The sequence below is a fragment of the Mycetomoellerius zeteki genome, unplaced genomic scaffold (genome assembly GCF_001594055.1).
Source record: "Mycetomoellerius zeteki isolate Tzet28-1 unplaced genomic scaffold, Tzet1.0 scaffold415, whole genome shotgun sequence".
In the NCBI taxonomy this organism is placed as follows: Eukaryota; Metazoa; Arthropoda; class Insecta; order Hymenoptera; family Formicidae; genus Mycetomoellerius; species Mycetomoellerius zeteki.
In genome coordinates this window covers 538,808-556,573 of record NW_017257409.1, presented here as the reverse complement: position 1 = coordinate 556,573, position 17,766 = coordinate 538,808, and the positions used below count along the sequence as shown (strand labels likewise).

Sequence of the window (17,766 nt, the reverse complement as noted above, 5' to 3'; positions counted from 1 at the left end):
ATATTTTCTTAGTTCACTTAATCTAGTATTCTTATTAGAATTTAATAATATGTATATAGTTGAGGCGCTATTTCACTACAAATTTATAGTTACTGATACGACTTTTTTCTCTGAGTGTGTTACTAGTAATATCTTAAGTTGTAAAATTCAGATGTTATTAAAATTATTTTGCGCAGTTTAAAACTATTCTTTTTTTTTTAATTATTTTTTAATTCTGGTAGGCATCATAATTGCCTCCGAAAAAGTCCGAATTTATTTTGAAAAAAAAAAAACGCTTACGAAAGCTAAATTAAACACGCTAAAGCTTCAGCCTTGAACGAAGTAACGTCGCGAATAATGCGCCTGTTAACTTGCAAATGTGGTCGCTCTTCCTTGCTACCATCTTCGGTCAGGTTCGAAGAACCTTTCTTTCGTAAGACACTGGCACCAGTGCCTTTCCCTTGCCGACTGAACACACGAGAATTATTCCATGCACACCTTTCCTTGGTGTGTAGGAGGACATCTTGCTTAATGACGACGAGACTTCGTTTCAGACGAAGGCACACGAACTCTCTATCTCAAGATGCATGCAAATACATCATTTCCCGGTAGGCGCACGTAATAAGTACATTAGATCTAATGAAAGTGTGGTAAGTCATATAGTTACGTAATTAAGTACAGAACTCGTTATAAAAATAACATCAACTTCGCGAGTAGTAATCGATCGAAACCTAAACCATTTAAACAATTTATATCAAAGAGGTGTAAATTGTTTAAATGGCTTAGGTTTTGATCGATTACTATACGATACGTCTAATCTGTTCTTCGTAGATAATGTTTTTTGAAATATATCTTACTTGCAAAAATAAAATAAATGTTTTTAAATATTATCGATATATATTAGGCCTGTTCTTTTTAGCTGAACTTTTGCACCAATTTATCTTTCTTCCTCTTCTTTCCTCCTGGAGAGAAAAGAAAGAAAGGTGAACTGGTGCAAAAGTTCAACTAAAAAGAACAGGCCTATTATAGTGCTATAAGCACAAGCCTACTTTTTCTCGATTCGTATCACTAAATAAGACATTTGTTTTATTTAGTTGATTACAAATAGGATTTATGATATAAATAAAAGTGCATTATTTCGACAAGATTATCGCTAAAATAGTTGTCCCAGAAAAGTGAGAGAGAGAGAGAGAGAGAGAGAGAGAGAGAGAGAGAGAGAGAGAAGGTGCAGAAATAGTTTATGTAATCACAGGATCAATGTTACTAGAGGCTTGTTCTTTTTAGCTAAACTTCTTGATTTGTTTTCTCTTCTTCTTTTCAGATTAAAGAGAAAAAGAGAAAAGCGATGAACTGTGCAAAAAGTTCAGCTGAAAAGAACAGACCTTATTACTCTACGCGATACTATGATTTGCAAGTTACGGAAATAATGTCAGAAAAATCCAATAATCATTCTTTAAAGTATCCGAAATTGCTTCATGAAAAAGCTTGTTGTTCTACATTTACTAGATCAACTGATGTGTTCGCGCGTAATATGTCGCTAGCATATTTTTATAAAAACTTTCTTTAATATCTATGTAAAATGAACATCTAAAAATATTTAAATTATATTGAAAAGGTTTTCCAATATTTACGTAAATAATAGTACCTTTTTATTCTCTATTTTAATTTTTAAAATATCACAAAATTCGAATTTTTATCATGTATTACGTAATAACTCGCTCCATTATTCTTTTTATATACTATTGTGAAAACGTGCAATAATGGAATAAAAAAAGTGTTATTTCTCTTCTGTTTCAAGTGATTTTATCTCAGTCACATCATTTAAATAAATATTCTAATACTTCAAAGTAGTACTACGTGATTCACTACGTAGAAAAAGTTAATAACTAAAATCACTAAAGCGCTTCAAAAAAGTTGATATCCAGGAAAATACTGCAATGGCGTGCGACCTGGTGGCCTGGTCCCACCAGGTACGTATCCACATTTCCCTCTGTGGCACCGCTTTTCATGTGCAACCTCGCATTTGTTGACTTCGCCACTCACGAACACGATTGCACGTTCATCGTCGCACCGGCGCGCAGTTCTACCTGCGATCGATAGTCTACAAGAGAGCCGAAACGATTCCCGTCGCAGTGATATATACATGCGGGCAACATGACGTCACGGTAAAATAATCTACGTCGTGAAATCAAATTCGCCGGTATGAAGGCCGGGATCCTTCACTGTCCTCGAAAGAAGGACAAGGACACGCCAGAGAGAAATGAGAGATTCATTTCGATTGATCTCGCGGACGACGTTCATCTCAAGACCGATGTAACTAAACAGCAATCATACCTTTAAATGATATATTTAAATGCATGTACAATAGAGATAATTAATATCCATATCTTTAAGATTCGAAAGAATAGTCCCCTATATTATTTAAACGTATATTACTTAAACACCAATTTTTTGTGGAAGAAATAAAAACAAGAACAGGTCTGAAATATTTTGACCTGGGAAGAACGCAACAATTTAGAGACGAAGGAAGGAAAGAGATGTGCTTTCAAACAGGAATTAAAAATATACAGAGCGACACGCAGAGCCACTAGCGAGATCAAGGTCGACAAGATCACGAAAAGTTTTGCGGCTGAATAAAAACTTAACATTTAAATACGAGAAGGAAAAGTACGAAGTAAGGAAACTGAGAAGATATATCCATTGAAACAATCATGAAGCATTACCATGAAGATTTAAAGTATTTCGCAATAAACTGGTACAGAATAAAGGAAACTATGATATCGTATCTATTATATATCATATAAAAATATGATATCGTATCTATTAAGAGCCGTCACACGAAAAATACAATCATTATTCCGTTCGATAATAATTCCTCTCGAAATTTCGTTTCGCTGAGATCAGTCGATCAAGTTGGAAAGGTTAATCACGAACTATGCGGAGAGTACGGCATTAAGGATGACCTCGACTGCACAAAACTATATACCTCTGTTATATGCTTCCTTCACAATGACGCATAAGAGAGAATACATGTTAGCAATTTTTCATGACTAGAATAGTATGTTAATACTTATTGTTAGTGATCAGATAGTGAATCGTCTTTTCAAATACACTCGTATCACCTCTATTAACCGAGATATTTTCAATGTAGTAAAATATGTAGTATATTACTAGGTATTAATTTTATTATACAATTAAATGCTCGATCGCAAAATAAAATACAAGAATTTTATATGAAACGAACATGTCTATCTTTTATCCAATTATTCAATTAATCCCAATTCTTCTATCGAAATAAATCGTCAATTAGCGCTAATTTTACCTTCGTTTCGCTCATGGAAATATAATCTGTAAAAGGAATAGCAAACCACGCCATCCCAGAATTAGTTAAACCAGTCTATTATTGCGGCACCTCTGCAGTGATTTGCAATATTACGATACATATGTCTAGCAAGCATGTACAATAAACTAATGTTTCATTATATAAGTTTCAATTTTTTTTAACTATCAATTTTAATCAAGACACTGCCTTGTGTAAATCATCATTTTCAAGTCTCTTGCTTACGATTTGCTGATCTTTTTAGGAAGTACATGAGAATTGTCAGTTTCCCTGAAGCAATCAAGACTTATTGTTCAAAATAATTAATGAAGATATTCAGTATGCACATATCGCACGCACGGCATTAGAATTACAAAGAGCAAAGACTTGCGTGACCACAAAAAGATGCTTGGTCCAGCGTCCAAAATCATTGCGAGGGCAAGCACGTAATATCCGGTCTTAAGTGATCTTAGCACGTTCGCTTGGGCATCCGCTTATGCTCAAGAAACAGTTATCTTTTTATATCGCAGAGAAAGAGAGAGAAAAAGAAAACGAAAAAGAAAAAGAGAGGGAGAGAATGCACTATCGTAAAACTAGTTAACGGAAACGATAATTTACGCAATGACTGAGACTGTTTCACAATAATAAAAGTATAATAAAGGCGATATTTCAAAACACATTGATTGTTAAATAAATGAAAATGTATAAAGTATGTTTTGTAATAGAGAATATGTATCTAAACACCCATGCGCATCAAAAAATCGTCAAATAATATTTTCAATCTCATCCATTAAACTTGACATTAATTAAATTTTATATGAAGAATAGAAAGAGATGAAAAAAGTTTTCTTAAATTTATGATTAAGATTTTGTTACGAGTACGTTCTAGTTATACTCAATCGAGCGATGCGATCAATAATCGGCGTTAATTAAAAACGCGACATTCAATGCACATTCTATTCAATACTTGGACGATAACGTTGTACAATAGTAATTTATATATGATTTACGTATAAAGCAGTAAAATAGATATTTATATCCGAAATTCAGAAAGAAAGAAAAATATATATGGAAACAAGTAATATAGAAAATTACGTGAACTAAATTAGTTTGCGGTAACGGATCACAAAAAAAGAATCATTTTAACAAAAATAAGCAAAGACCATATTCGGTTAAAGCGGATCTTAGTGCCTAATATTTTTATGTAAATTTTACAATTTCCATTTCAAGCAAACTACGCGATTATTTGTCAATATTAAGACAATCCTAAATTGCAGCTGGAGTACATAATATCACAAATTAATTGATAAGCAATTTAATATTACACGGAAAAAATGGTTTTGCTGAAGTATCTAAAAATTTAGCTAGATAGAGGCATGAAAATAATTTTACGGAACTGTCAAAATAATTATGAAAAACGAACAAGCTGGTTGCTAAAATGTCAAAAATTTTTGCCGTATATTGCACATCACGTTTGAATTTCCTATATAATTATTTTGATGGTCCAACAAAATTATTTTCAGATCTGCATCTAGCTAAATTTTTAAATACTTCAGCAAAATCTTTCTTTCCGTACATTGTGATGTTAACAAACAAACATCTTTAAAATACTGTAAATAATTTAACAGTAAAAAGAAGATTATCTATTAATTTCCTGATAAAATAACAATTGTAACGAATTCTTCCCCTTTCGCGACAATTTATTGAAAGAAAAATACACGGAGGGCATCCGTAAAGAAATCTCATCGGCATACGATATTATTCAAAGTACAATTCAGCCGGATAATCTCGGTGAGCACAATCTCACGCGTGGCCGGAGCGTGTTGCATAAATCTCACGTGTATACGCGCGCGTAGACGTCATCGATCGCCGATTGAGTCGTACGAGTGCCGATTCAAAATTCAAGATTCGCGCTGAAGGAAAGAGAGACAGAGAGATACCTGTCCGCGGAGGGCGCGTTCATAGCAGAATCGATAACGGCGAGGAAGGTAGAGCGTCGCGGGGAGGCCACGACGACGATCGCGACGCACGTCGCAGGTAAATGGGTCGCGTGACGTGAAACGCGCGCGTGCGCGCGCGCGCGCAAGCGGACGCGTTCTCCACAATTCAGCACTTGGCTCCGATTTTCGCAAGAGCGCTGAGAATCATCGCGACCGGTTTCCGTCGATACCTCTCGAGCCTCTGGCGAATTTCGTAATTGTCGTCTCTCTTTTTTCCCTTTCTCTCTTCCTCCCTCCCTCCCTCCCCCTCTCTCTCTCTCTTTCTGTTTCTCTCACTCTGTCATTCGGAGTTGCTACATGTCTCGCAACTCACCTGACTACACCTGTGCGCCGTTCTCCGGAAGCGGCGTCCACAGTTCGCGGGCGCGAAAAACGATCCGTGACACTCGCGGACTGTCAAACCGTACGCTTAGCGGTGCGTACCGTGCGTGTAAAAAGGAGCGTAGAAGGGGGAGGGAATAAGACGGAAGGAGGGCGGTGATAAGGGCCGACGAAGAACGGAAAGGAACGAGAAGGCGATGCGCGAAAGAGGGAAATGGAGCAGGGAGAACGTAAGACAGCGGGAAAGAGAGAGGCAAGATTAAATCGCGAGCGACACGCGTGCGATTGATTAGCGTGTAATAATTAGTGGGATAAGATCAGCGTTAGTCTCGCGAGTGAGCTTCTATCGATAAGACAGCCGACTCTTGTCACGGGGGGGCGCGACCAGAGCTCGAGGAGAGCACGCGCGGCTCTCTATCGCGGCGGCATTTTCACTGAGGAAACGATGGCAAGGAAACGAGAGAGCTCTTCGTGGCGAGACCCCCCCAGCCGGAGCCCCGTTTTCGTAAATGCTCGGATACCCTGCGCGTATCGGGATCGGGAGCGACCGGAGCGGGATACGCATGCGCTTCCATTTACGACGAGCGCACGCGAACGTGCGCGGCGCGGCGCCTCTTATCAGCGACAGCGACACGTCGGCGCGGTGCTGCGGAACGTTTTCTCCCTACCACCCTCTTGACTATTGTGCGTGGGAGGGAAAAGGAGACGGGGTTTCGGGGGCACTACGATGAAAGGAGAAACGGGAACGAAGCAGGAGCGAAGTGGGTTTCTAGATTACCCTGAGTTTTTATTAAATGTTAATTATTTTATGGGAGAATTTCTTGAGACAATGTGCAACCGTTATTCAGATTTAAAGTTAATTTTATCTGAAAGAAGCAAAAAGAAGAGAAGAAGAGAGAAGATTTCTAAAACGTGATAATTTTATTTGGAACAATATTAAATTCGAGTGACAAGGATTTCTTCAATTTTTCTTCTATACTTTTAACTTCTGCAAAAAAGATTTCAAGACCTACATAAAAAGTTCTTATATTAAAAAATGTATAAAAATATAGTACGCGAAAAGAGGAAATTAATCATCAATAAAGTACAACACTGAGAAAAAAAAAGTTGTTAACTTAACTGAATGCGTTTAGTTCGTAATAATTATTTAGTTCAAATGTTTATATATTTAGATTAACAAAATCGTGTAATTTAAAATACGTTATTTGTTTGAATTAACAAATATTTGATTGAATTAACAAATATTTGGTTGAATTAACAAATATTTGCTTAACAGCCCATGATCGCTACATTTAGTTGAATCAACTAATATTTTTTTGAAACAGCAACTTTTTTTTCTCAGTGAAACAATTTAAACGTCTAAAAAACAATCTCATTTCTTCTCTTATATAAATACTTTTAAAACGTCTCTTTTTAATAAAATGTTAAGAAAGAAATTATACATAAAATTATTATCTAATGAAACATATTTATCTTATCTTCATTATTTCCTTCTTTCTTTCTTTTTGTTTTAAGGAGAGAGATATTATTATTACAGTCTTGTTATCAGTTTATCTCAAGAAACAAAGCTGGCGACAGTTTGTTTGTTTCTCTTATCTTTAGGTACTAAGTTGTAGAAAGAAATGATGCGATTTTAGTGTATTATAATCTTAAGAAAATATATATCCCATTATTAACATAATTATGCACAAAATAATTTTGTATTAATCTGCATATTATAAAATACGACGTAAAACAAATACAAATACAAAAAAAATATATCCTATTATCAACATGTGATCGTGCATAAAATAATTTATCAATCTTTATTAATTCTGTATATTATGGCTTACAATATAATATAGCATAAATTGCCAAATAAATTATCTATTTTCATTTACTGCTTCAAAATTGCAATGGGGGGGGATACATAAAATATACTCTCTAAAACTTCATACTCTCTAAATTGGATCGGGCACAGGAATTTTTGACATACGGCCTTCCATCATATCATTCAGCAGTACACTGATCTCCTGGAAGAAAACAATCAATTTAGTTTACTTGTGCAATGTCTAAGATTAACAAATCTTTTACGCAAGCTAACATTTACTAACTATTAAGCAAAGTTAATGAACAAACAAACATATACCTCTTCCCGCTGCATTCTCAATCTATCGATAATAGGCTCATTAAAGTTAGGATCATTACTGGGATCCTCCAAAGTACTTTCGTCACTCCTCGACACTTGCGGTATACGTGAGACGTAGATCTGTTTGATAGTATCTAAAATTGCCGATGGTCTCGTTTGAGGGAATTGCAAATCGATTCGTCCGAAAGAATCCATACCCGCCGGCATCATTAACGGTTTCTCACAATCCGTACACTTATCCTCCCTTGCGTTTCATTTCGTACAAAGACACAATGTCGAGATTAATCATAAATATAATTTATAAAATATAAATAAGCTCTTGGTGAATATTAAAACTTATTAAATCATACTTATTATTGGAACTTACATAAATGAAGAACCAAATCCATAATGAGATAATAAATCTTTAAGTCGTCGTACGAGAAATTTATCTTTAGAGGAATAATAATAAAGGCTCGCATCTAGATTATGAGCTATCGCTCTCAATATCTTTCCAATAAATTCTTTTTTACTCAAATCAAATTCCTATTACAGAAGTTAATCACAGAAAAAAATAGATAAAATTGAAATAAATTTACTCTAAAATGTTACAATATTACAAGAAGTTATAAAATTTATGCTAATTGTCTTTTAAAATATTGAAAGTTTAAAAAGAATATTAACTTACATATACTGTTTGAGTTTAATTTAAAACTTTTTAATTTTTTATAATATTATTATCTTCATAGCAATGAATTAAAATTACTGTAACATTTTTTTAATTTTATCTTTGTACAATGCAGACAAAATGTGTCGTCACTCTTTTTATAATATTGATACATATGTATTATATATTTATCAAATACCTTAAATTCATCATATCGTCCACCTATAATACACATTTTCATTAAAAACGGATCAACTCCACGTTCCAATTCTTTTTTTCTATCTGCTGCCCTTTTATCCCGTAATTCTTGAATCGTGTTAGTGTCGTAACTCATTTTCAAACCATTTCGTATTACAGAAAGAGCCTCCTCGAAGGAAGACCATAATTCTTCTGGTCGCGATAAATCTAGCATTATTAATAACACGGTGTGATGAGGGGAATGTGTTAATGTAGAACCTGTCATCGCAACAGATACCAAAGAAGAAGCCAAATAACCCACTTCCCACACGTGCACTATATTTTTCACCTACAGCAGTATACCATTTAAAAATTTAATAATAAAGTAGCGAAAAATTTGATTTAGTTAATAAAAATATACTAACATTTTTTATAAAAAAATTAACATATTAATAAAAATATTTATAAAAATACATTTTATAATAATAAAAATTTTACAATTATTGCTAAATAATTTCACTTTTATAAGTATATAAATTCATTTTCTAAAATTTGTAGCCAATATGTTTATAATTCTTCATTGCAAAGAAATTTTTTATCACCCATGAATGTATTTTTGTAAAAAGATAAATACATATATAGTCATCACTTACTAAACTTTTTACAGTTTTGCGACCAAATGAATAATCCATTGCTATAGTTGGTTTTGGTCTTTCATCTTTTTCAAGAAATCGATACACCATTGTTGTTTTACCCTACAAATGCAATTGGAAATGCAAAGTACATCGCGCGGTAATAGTATGCTCCTAATTTCATCACTTACAACTCCCTTGCTGCCAAGGATAATAATCGATCGTTCGTGAGTTTCATTTGGATCTGTCTTGCGTCTATTTTCTTCTTCTATAGCGAGCCGTAATGCAGTTTCTCGCATAGACTCCTCACTAGAAAGTTCATTCTATCGTAATTAGTTTTATAATGTTGAAAATATATGATGTTAGCTATCATGAATAAATATTATAAATAAAAAAGGCAAATAACGTTTATTTAATTATTCTTATATATTTATTAATTATTCTTTCAAAAAATTAGGAAATAATAAAAAGTATTTTTTTAAATATTTTACTTATCAATATGGCTTCAGATTATAATTATTTAATAATATATTAATACATTTCTTTTTACAAAGCTGTAACAAATTTAATATATATCTATAATAAATTAATCACCAGTTTTCTGCAGTCATTATTTTTAAAACACAATAAAGAATGATACTGAGAACTGTAGTTCTATTCGCACAATTCCATGTTTCTTCAGGTTATGGATATGTTTCACTTTGTATTACCATGGAGACGAAGGTAAGCGCTCAGCCGCTCATTTGCATCACTTTTATATGACATGTAAATTACTATAAAAAACAAATAATAATTGTATACATACGCAATAAAAGCCTTTTCGCATATAATATAGAACAATATAGAGCACATCTGTCTTCAATATATAACTATTTATTGTGTGTGATAAATAATTAATTCTTATTAATCCAATTCTTACTATGTAATCCTGGATTATAAAATTTGATACATTTTTAGAAGCAGTTTATTTAATAAATAATATTATACTGTTTCCAGTTAATGACAGTTAATTTTTAATTGTTTATGTTAATGCTCAGAATACATCACAATAGTACAAGATATAATAATTTACACCTACGTTAATCGCTCGTCTGCGTAATGTTTCAATATATGCGCGATGATCTAACGGAAAATTTCATCAGTCTTGATAAAAAAATCTACAAGGATATCTTTTGTAATCATCAACTCTGAACACTTTCATTTAGCTTCTTCGATTTCTTTGTGATATAAAAATGTTTTCAGAGCTTTACAACATGCCTCCGCTGAATCATGACGCGCATAACACGTGTATAATTCGCAAATTTATTTATGAATTAAATTAATTATTTTTTAATATATTTTCCTTGCATACATTATGTACAACTTGGACTAGACCAAATCAGGAATGGTGTATATCTTACAATCCGCAATAAAATTCAACAATTTATAAATTATTACATACGAGTGAATAGTTTCTAAAATAGCCGAAACATTTTCCACAATTAGAAAAACACAGTCTTTCATATTTAATTATTATAACAAATTAACAATTGCACAGGAATCTCATTAGTATATGTATAAACTAAAAACATTATATAATTACGCATTCTTTTTCTACAGAACTGTAAATGAATAGCACACATATTTTTATTATAATTTCTTTTAAATGTGGATCATATTATTACTTTTATTTTTAATTAATTATAATCAGTGCATAATTAATTTATATAATAATAAATACATAATAATTAAAACATTTGTCATTTTTTAGTTTAATTTGAATGTACATACATGTATGAATTTGGTTGAATCTGATTACTGTCTGATATGAAACTTTCATTATGAAAAAATGCCTTTTAAAGAAACGTGTAACTTTAAAAATACTGCACACACAGTAAATACGGTATCATACAAAATCTTACAAGTTATTATGTTTGGTCCTGTTACAGCACCGTTATATACCGAAACGTCTGCGAAATGTATCGTTAAATTACAAATAAATAGATGCTGTTTTTTGTTACATGCTGTTTTTTGTCTATACTTATTTTTGTCTATCCTGGAAAATAATATTCTCGAAGTTTCTATGAATATATCTATAATAATATATATAGATATATGTATATTCTACACTAATTTTGTTTGAACACTATGGTCAGTAAAAGTATTTGAGAGAGGTGAACATATTATGCCAGATTAGTTAATGTATCCACAAAACTACAGTTTTAAATATGAGCGATACCAAACAATATTTTAGCAAATTAATATCGTTTGACTCAATAAGAAATCAGCTATAATTGGAGTTTGTCAAATTCTTCCTTCAATACTAAATATACATTTTTAGAAACTTCTTATTTTTTTTCACATCAAACTAGTAAAGCTATGTCTAATCTGCCAGTATGTATAATAATTATTTTTTGTCATATTAAATTATCAATAGTTATTTCAAGTGTACTCATAATGTTCAAAATTCAACGCAAATATTTCTTTCATAAAATTCATCAGACAATCGAAGAGCATTGTTACTATGTTTCATATTTTAGATATAATGAGTAATACAAAGGAAGACAAATGCACTGATTTTTTTAGTCATCTTTTTCTATAATATTTCATTGCTTCTATAATGCAGTATATTACGCGCTCTGCATGTTATCTAGTCCATATGTCACTCATCCAATTATCATTTAACTCCTCATTTGGTAGAACTTTTAATTTTCTTAAGGCTTCAAGATAAAATGTAAGTTCTGATGTAACCACACCGTGTTGTGGACCACCATTGTTCACTATATTCATTTTAACTAGTTGCTCTCTAAGTTTCTCCTTGAATGATGAATTTACCGTACGGTAAAGAGATTGTACTTCGACAGTAGGCAAAATACCAGAAACAGCTTCATGAAGTTTCATTAGATAACTACAAATAAAAATTAAGTTTTGAAAGACAAGAATATTAGATACCATAATCGTTATAAATATTGGATATAAATATTATCCAAATACTTACCTAGAAATGTTTCTGAAAGATTTGGATGGCACTGGAGGTCTTGCTGTCCATTTAGATATTTGTCCGCCTAATAAATTATCCACAATAATGAGAATTTTTCCTTCAATTTCACGAACGTGTGCACGAATATCTCTTTCAACGCTATCTAATAGAGCTACTCCTCCACTGATACCAGACGTGCCAATAAGTCCTCGACTTGGATTTTGTTCCGTGAGTGCTGAAGTATTAAATGCGTACATAGAATATTTTTAAATAAATCTTTTCATATTTAACGTTTTATTTATTACTAAATTTTATATGTTTTTAAATTATATTTAAAACATAATAATTCAGTACATTAAATTACCTTGAAAATGTGCTTTCACAAAAGGCATAAACCACAATATAAGTTTAAGACTTCGTGCTGCCAATACGAGAATCGTGCTTGTAATGGTTTTCAAGCCCGCAACTTCCATTGCACCTGCACCCAAAACTAGTTGACAACATCGTGAATTATAATGTCTTAACAATTCGGCTAATTGTCTTCCTACAGTTCCAGATAAGGCAATTAATTCATTACCAGTCCTAAAAACAAATTATGTTATATTATGAAAGATTTACGAACAATACTTTGTAATTTAGCTTTACCTGCAGTATTCGTGTATCATCTGTATAAGCATCAGAGCAGTTCCAACAACAGCAAATTTTTCATCGCCAACTATGATAAAATTCCCCACGCTTTCATTCTTCATGCTGTCCTCACATGTAGGTATTTTAAGTGGAAAACGTTTTTTCTCGTATACATACGTTACTAACAACTGAAATTCTAATGGTACATCAGCTTGTTTCCATCTTTCAGATTCCAATAGTAGCGTCAGCTTAGTTTTGCGTTCATTATGAAAGCGGTGTACAAATTTACTTGCTTGCGCCTATAAAAATATGAATTATGCATTGACAGAAGAGTTATTCTATTTGATAAGTAAATTTTAAATGACATGATTTGCACAAATGATAATTACTTTAAACGCCGATCGTAACGCAGTACACTGTTTGCCGCAAAGTTTCTCACAAGTGTATGTAAATTCTTCGACCATATTGGCTAATAGGCAAACTTGAGCGGCTGTTGCTCTCTCACTCAACCAAGAGTTCTTATCATTCCAAGTATGATAGTCTTTATCCTCTAACTTATTCTGTGAAACATCAGCAATTATCTTATCCTTATCATTGTGGAATTTATCCTTCTCACTTGCCCCAGCTGAAAGTAGATTTCCCATTCGCTCATGGCAGTAATCACACACAGAAGTAATCATATCACAGAGTTTAGTAATCACTCGTGAATGTTCTTCTCGAGTCAATAAACGATCAGGTACGGATTCATCAAATGAGCCATCGCATAAACGTCCCGCTGATAAATCCGCGGTATCTTTCATTACATCATGAACTGCCTAATATAACAGAATATTTAATTATTATATATAATACACAGGTTTCTACATAATATACATATTTAATTTATTAAATATTCCACAGTGACACAATTTAAAAACAAATAGTAACTTATAATCCCAAAGTAATAATTGCTTTTAAGAAGTAAAAAAGTTTTATACTTGTAGTCACACAATTTAAAAAATCTTAATATTAATTTTAATGCTCGTTTATACAAAGACATTTAATATTAAAAATTAAAAATCCACAATAAATAATAAAGTAAAAGATAATAAAGGGGAGCATAAGTGTGTATATAGATATATATAAATATATATACATATATATGTGTTTATTAAATTGTTTACCTTAACTCGTAATAGAAGAAATGTGAAAGACTGTATAGTATTATGAAGCAAAGATAATCTTTCCGTCAATGAGAGACCTCCGACTTCGAGAGCTGCTGCTTGCTGATCGCTACAACAATCACTCGCTGCCAAAGCTTCTATCACACGTTGCTTTGTTAAGGCTCTTACAGTAGTCACAGCTTCCTCTTTGTATGTATCCACAAATTGAAAATGTTTCTGACGTAGTAGACCAGAAATGATGGAGACTAGTTTATCCTATTCATTGAAAATGTATAAATGATCTCACTGGGAAGAGATATACGGAGGTTTGTTTGCTAGAAACAAAGAATATAATGCGATGTAATATTTTTTATGAACTTACGCCATCTAAAACGGTATTCTCGCCACCTAATGGCCTATTGAGATCCGCTGTTGTGTATCTTTGAAATTCAGTCGACAGCATCTTGTCCACAAGCTTCTCCATTTCGGTTAGTTGAGAACTTAAATGTCTAGATAACATAAACAGTTTATAACAATTGTAAATATTTCAATAATTTTTTATCAATAAAATCATAGACAAGTACAATCAATTATAAAAATAATTTCTTCAGAATTTCTATTTACCTAAAGCTATGTATTCCGTTCAGTTCCTGCAAGAGAATTTCCTGCGTCGTAGAAATAAGATCTAATGCTGCAACATAATCTGGCGTAGACAACAATAATTGTATCATCGGTTGACTTTGATGCACAGTTGCCATAAGTTTTAATTTTTCTTGAACCAATAATCTATTAGATCTAGCGCGCTCCAAGCTACATAAAAACAGTAAATATCAAGTTAAATGTGTAAAACTAAATACATAATTACATAATTATTTTAATAATCCCACATTATTTTCAGATCTGTATTTAGTAAAATTTTTATACTTTAACAAAACCATTGCTTCCTTGTGCTATTAATTTATATTTCCATTTTACTTAATTTTATGTTTCTTTAAGAAATACTAATGTAGTAAATTTTTTAAATAATTCATACATTATACGTATACAAACTTACCGTAAAATTTCTAAAGAATTCTTGACTAGATGCTTATCGACTTGGTGAATATTTTTCCTAAGTGCTTTTAGAACCGTAATAGTTTGTGTGAGTTGTTCCATAAGCACATCATGAGATGTCATTGCATGGAAAAAGGCTTGAGATTTTGACGCAACCTGCTCGGCTATTCGGACTTCCACAACATCCAGATAGTGACTAAGCTACAGCAACATATTTTGTATAAATTAAAAACAAATAATAAAACATCGAAAACTTTATTTTTATCCCCATTTACGCACATTATCTAATTATTTTTGATATAATAAACATTTAAATCAAGAAATACAATGTCAATAATGAGCTTTATAAACCTCTGAATTTGTTTTTTTTCTTATGTTTATAATCACAATATACCTTCTCTTGCATTTGCTTCACGTGCATAACAATATTGAATTCTTCAGTTAAGAGGCCATCTTTCGCAAACGGGAACACAGCATCAAAGTTATCTTTTTGCGAAAGGTCTAAGTTTGGAACTAAGAAGATTTTTGGAATATTGGTTAAATCAAACTGTAGCCGATCTGAAGCAAAAAAAATGTTGCAATTTGTAATGGTAAAAAGTTATATTTTATAACTAGATAAAAATTGGAAAAATCAGTTATAAGTTTACATGACTATTACTATATCAATAAAAATCTAATATAAAGTTATTTAATACAAAAGCTTAAAAAGCTGATAAATTAAATTTATGTATAAATGTAATAAATATCTAATTAATATCTAATTAAATTTAAATAAACTTTAATTTAATATATAATGTTCTTTTACATCTTTTTCAAGATATATATATTTCTATTACTAAATTTTATTCTTTAATATCTTTTATAATTATTAGAGAATTTTACCCAATGACTTCACTTTCTTAAGATTAGGAAAATTTTGGAGCAATTCATTTGGAGTGGTTGGCCTGTTGGCATTCAAATTCATACGTGAATGTTTTCGATATCTCTGGAAAAACAAATAAAAAGTATACTATTGCTAAAATAGTAAACATATTGTAAATTATTACAGATAATATTTATTAAAGACTGTTGTATTGTATGAATTATTACCCTTGCAATTTTTTTCAGATACATTTCAAAATGTTGCATTGTAACTTCAGAAAGATATGGACTTTTTGGAATATCAATTTTCTCCACAAATCCATCTCCCCAAGTGCGAGTTAAAAAGTTACTCTGTTTTCCTTTAAATGGATCGTTTAGAACAGCTGGCAGATTTTGTGCAGCAGAATATACGGTCCATGATGAGCTTGTCTCGGATAAATCGCCATTGCTTTTTCGTTGCTGTTGCATAATTGCGTGTTTCATGGCATGTGCTATATAATCCTTGTCAGAAACACCTTCCACAGGAAGACTAGTGCATACTCCATTATAGCCATAGAGACAAACAAAAGATCCACCTTCTCTGGAACAATGTTGATCTCTCAAGTGGCTAAAACAAATTATAAAATAATACACTGTCATATACATAAAAACATTAAAAACTACACTTATTAAAAAACAGCATACGTCATCAAAAACGCTTTACAAATATTGTTTTTCTAATTTATATAATATATCATTATTGAGTGAAAGAACATAGATGCTCATGTCATTTTCAGCTGTGTCTCCAAACCGCTAATAAATTATGAAAAAAATATTATCTTGAAATAAAATCGTTGAGGAAAACCAAAGCATCGTAATTGATCGATGAAGCAGATGGACTCACCGAACAAAGTCTTGAATTTGTTTGAACGTCTGATTAGTACAATGTTCGCACAACAAAACCATGGGCACCGAATCGGACCCTCTCACGACTTTCGCCATTGCTCCTGTATCACCTCAGCTCACCTCAGCTCACCATTGCGTCGACAAGCGCGTTTCAGAGCACCAATTCACCCGGAGTCGGGAGTCCTTCGGTTCTCTGAATACACGGCCTCTTAGCGATTACACGTCCCCGCTTACAAATGCACACGTTTTATGATATACACCGATACACGTTGGCTAACTCAGGAACGGAACAACCGGCGCGGCGTGGCGAAGGTTACCAACTACTGTTTCGCACATGATTGACATGATATCCATCGTTAAATAAAATTTGACTATTTATAAACAGTGCGTGTCTAGAACATATCAGTGTGTCATCTGCTTCAATACAACGTGCATATTTGATGACTCATAAATTATAATTCATTTCTCAACACGAACAGTTTTTCTAATTACCCTGTAGACACGCGTCATGCGCAGACTAAACCAGACTAAACTGATGATATCAGATGGCCTGAAACCTGAAATAGGCTATTAAATGAATTTTACTCATAGGTTTAGATTCGTTTCTTCAGAGGGCGTGCGGATCAAAGAACCACTGCCATATCATACTTTCCATCCTATGTTACTCCGATTTTCCTTGCCAATACGTAGTTACAAAAGATACAGTCATTATCTGAAATATTCAGCATATCCATAATCAGTACAAGCAATATTAAATTTAATTAATAACATGTTCAGTACTGATAATTACAAAATAAATATTCCGCTAAATACAGCCCAATATGCTACTTTCTTATATGATTTTAATTAAATAAATTTTATACATTATATATAGATTATTTAAGAATTGATTTATAAATATTAAAAAATTTGATTTAATAATACAATTATTACTTACAATTAGTATATCTATTTACTTTCCTAACTGTTAAGATTGTAAAAATATTGAAAGATTAACCATTCCCAAAAGTTATCGTAATTATAAATTTTTAAATATT

The 17,766-nt window shown here is 32.2% G+C and overlaps 3 protein-coding genes across 3 annotated transcripts in view; all 3 read right to left on the bottom strand.

Annotated features, from left to right (window-relative positions):
• The window catches only part of numb (NUMB endocytic adaptor protein), a 68,989-nt gene extending 62,860 nt beyond the window's left edge, over positions 1-6,129 (bottom strand). The window contains exon 1 of the mRNA XM_018453951.1: positions 5,612-6,129. The gene's annotated coding sequence lies outside the window, so the exon portion shown is untranslated. The remainder of the gene's footprint in view (positions 1-5,611) is intronic.
• Positions 6,130-7,523: 1,394 nt separating this feature from the next.
• On the bottom strand, positions 7,524-9,970 carry LOC108726382 (cytoplasmic dynein 2 light intermediate chain 1). Its single transcript, XM_018453893.1, has 7 exons — positions 9,797-9,970; positions 9,394-9,511; positions 9,224-9,325; positions 8,593-8,919; positions 8,115-8,272; positions 7,748-7,991; positions 7,524-7,631 (listed from the first exon to the last, which is right to left on the bottom strand). The coding sequence occupies exons 1-7, from the start codon at positions 9,811-9,813 to the stop codon at positions 7,560-7,562; spliced, it is 1,038 nt and encodes a 345-aa protein (XP_018309395.1). The 5' UTR covers positions 9,814-9,970; the 3' UTR covers positions 7,524-7,559.
• Positions 9,971-11,717: 1,747 nt separating this feature from the next.
• scat (VPS54 subunit of GARP complex scat) lies at positions 11,718-17,232 on the bottom strand. Its single transcript, XM_018453871.1, has 13 exons — positions 16,728-17,232; positions 16,073-16,451; positions 15,866-15,968; positions 15,378-15,541; positions 14,985-15,184; positions 14,555-14,740; positions 14,313-14,439; positions 13,952-14,206; positions 13,178-13,603; positions 12,807-13,087; positions 12,526-12,743; positions 12,180-12,396; positions 11,718-12,089 (listed from the first exon to the last, which is right to left on the bottom strand). Exons 1-13 carry the CDS (start codon positions 16,823-16,825, stop codon positions 11,828-11,830), a joined length of 2,916 nt encoding a protein of 971 aa, XP_018309373.1. The 5' UTR covers positions 16,826-17,232; the 3' UTR covers positions 11,718-11,827.
• Between the last annotated feature and the right edge of the window lie 534 nt (positions 17,233-17,766).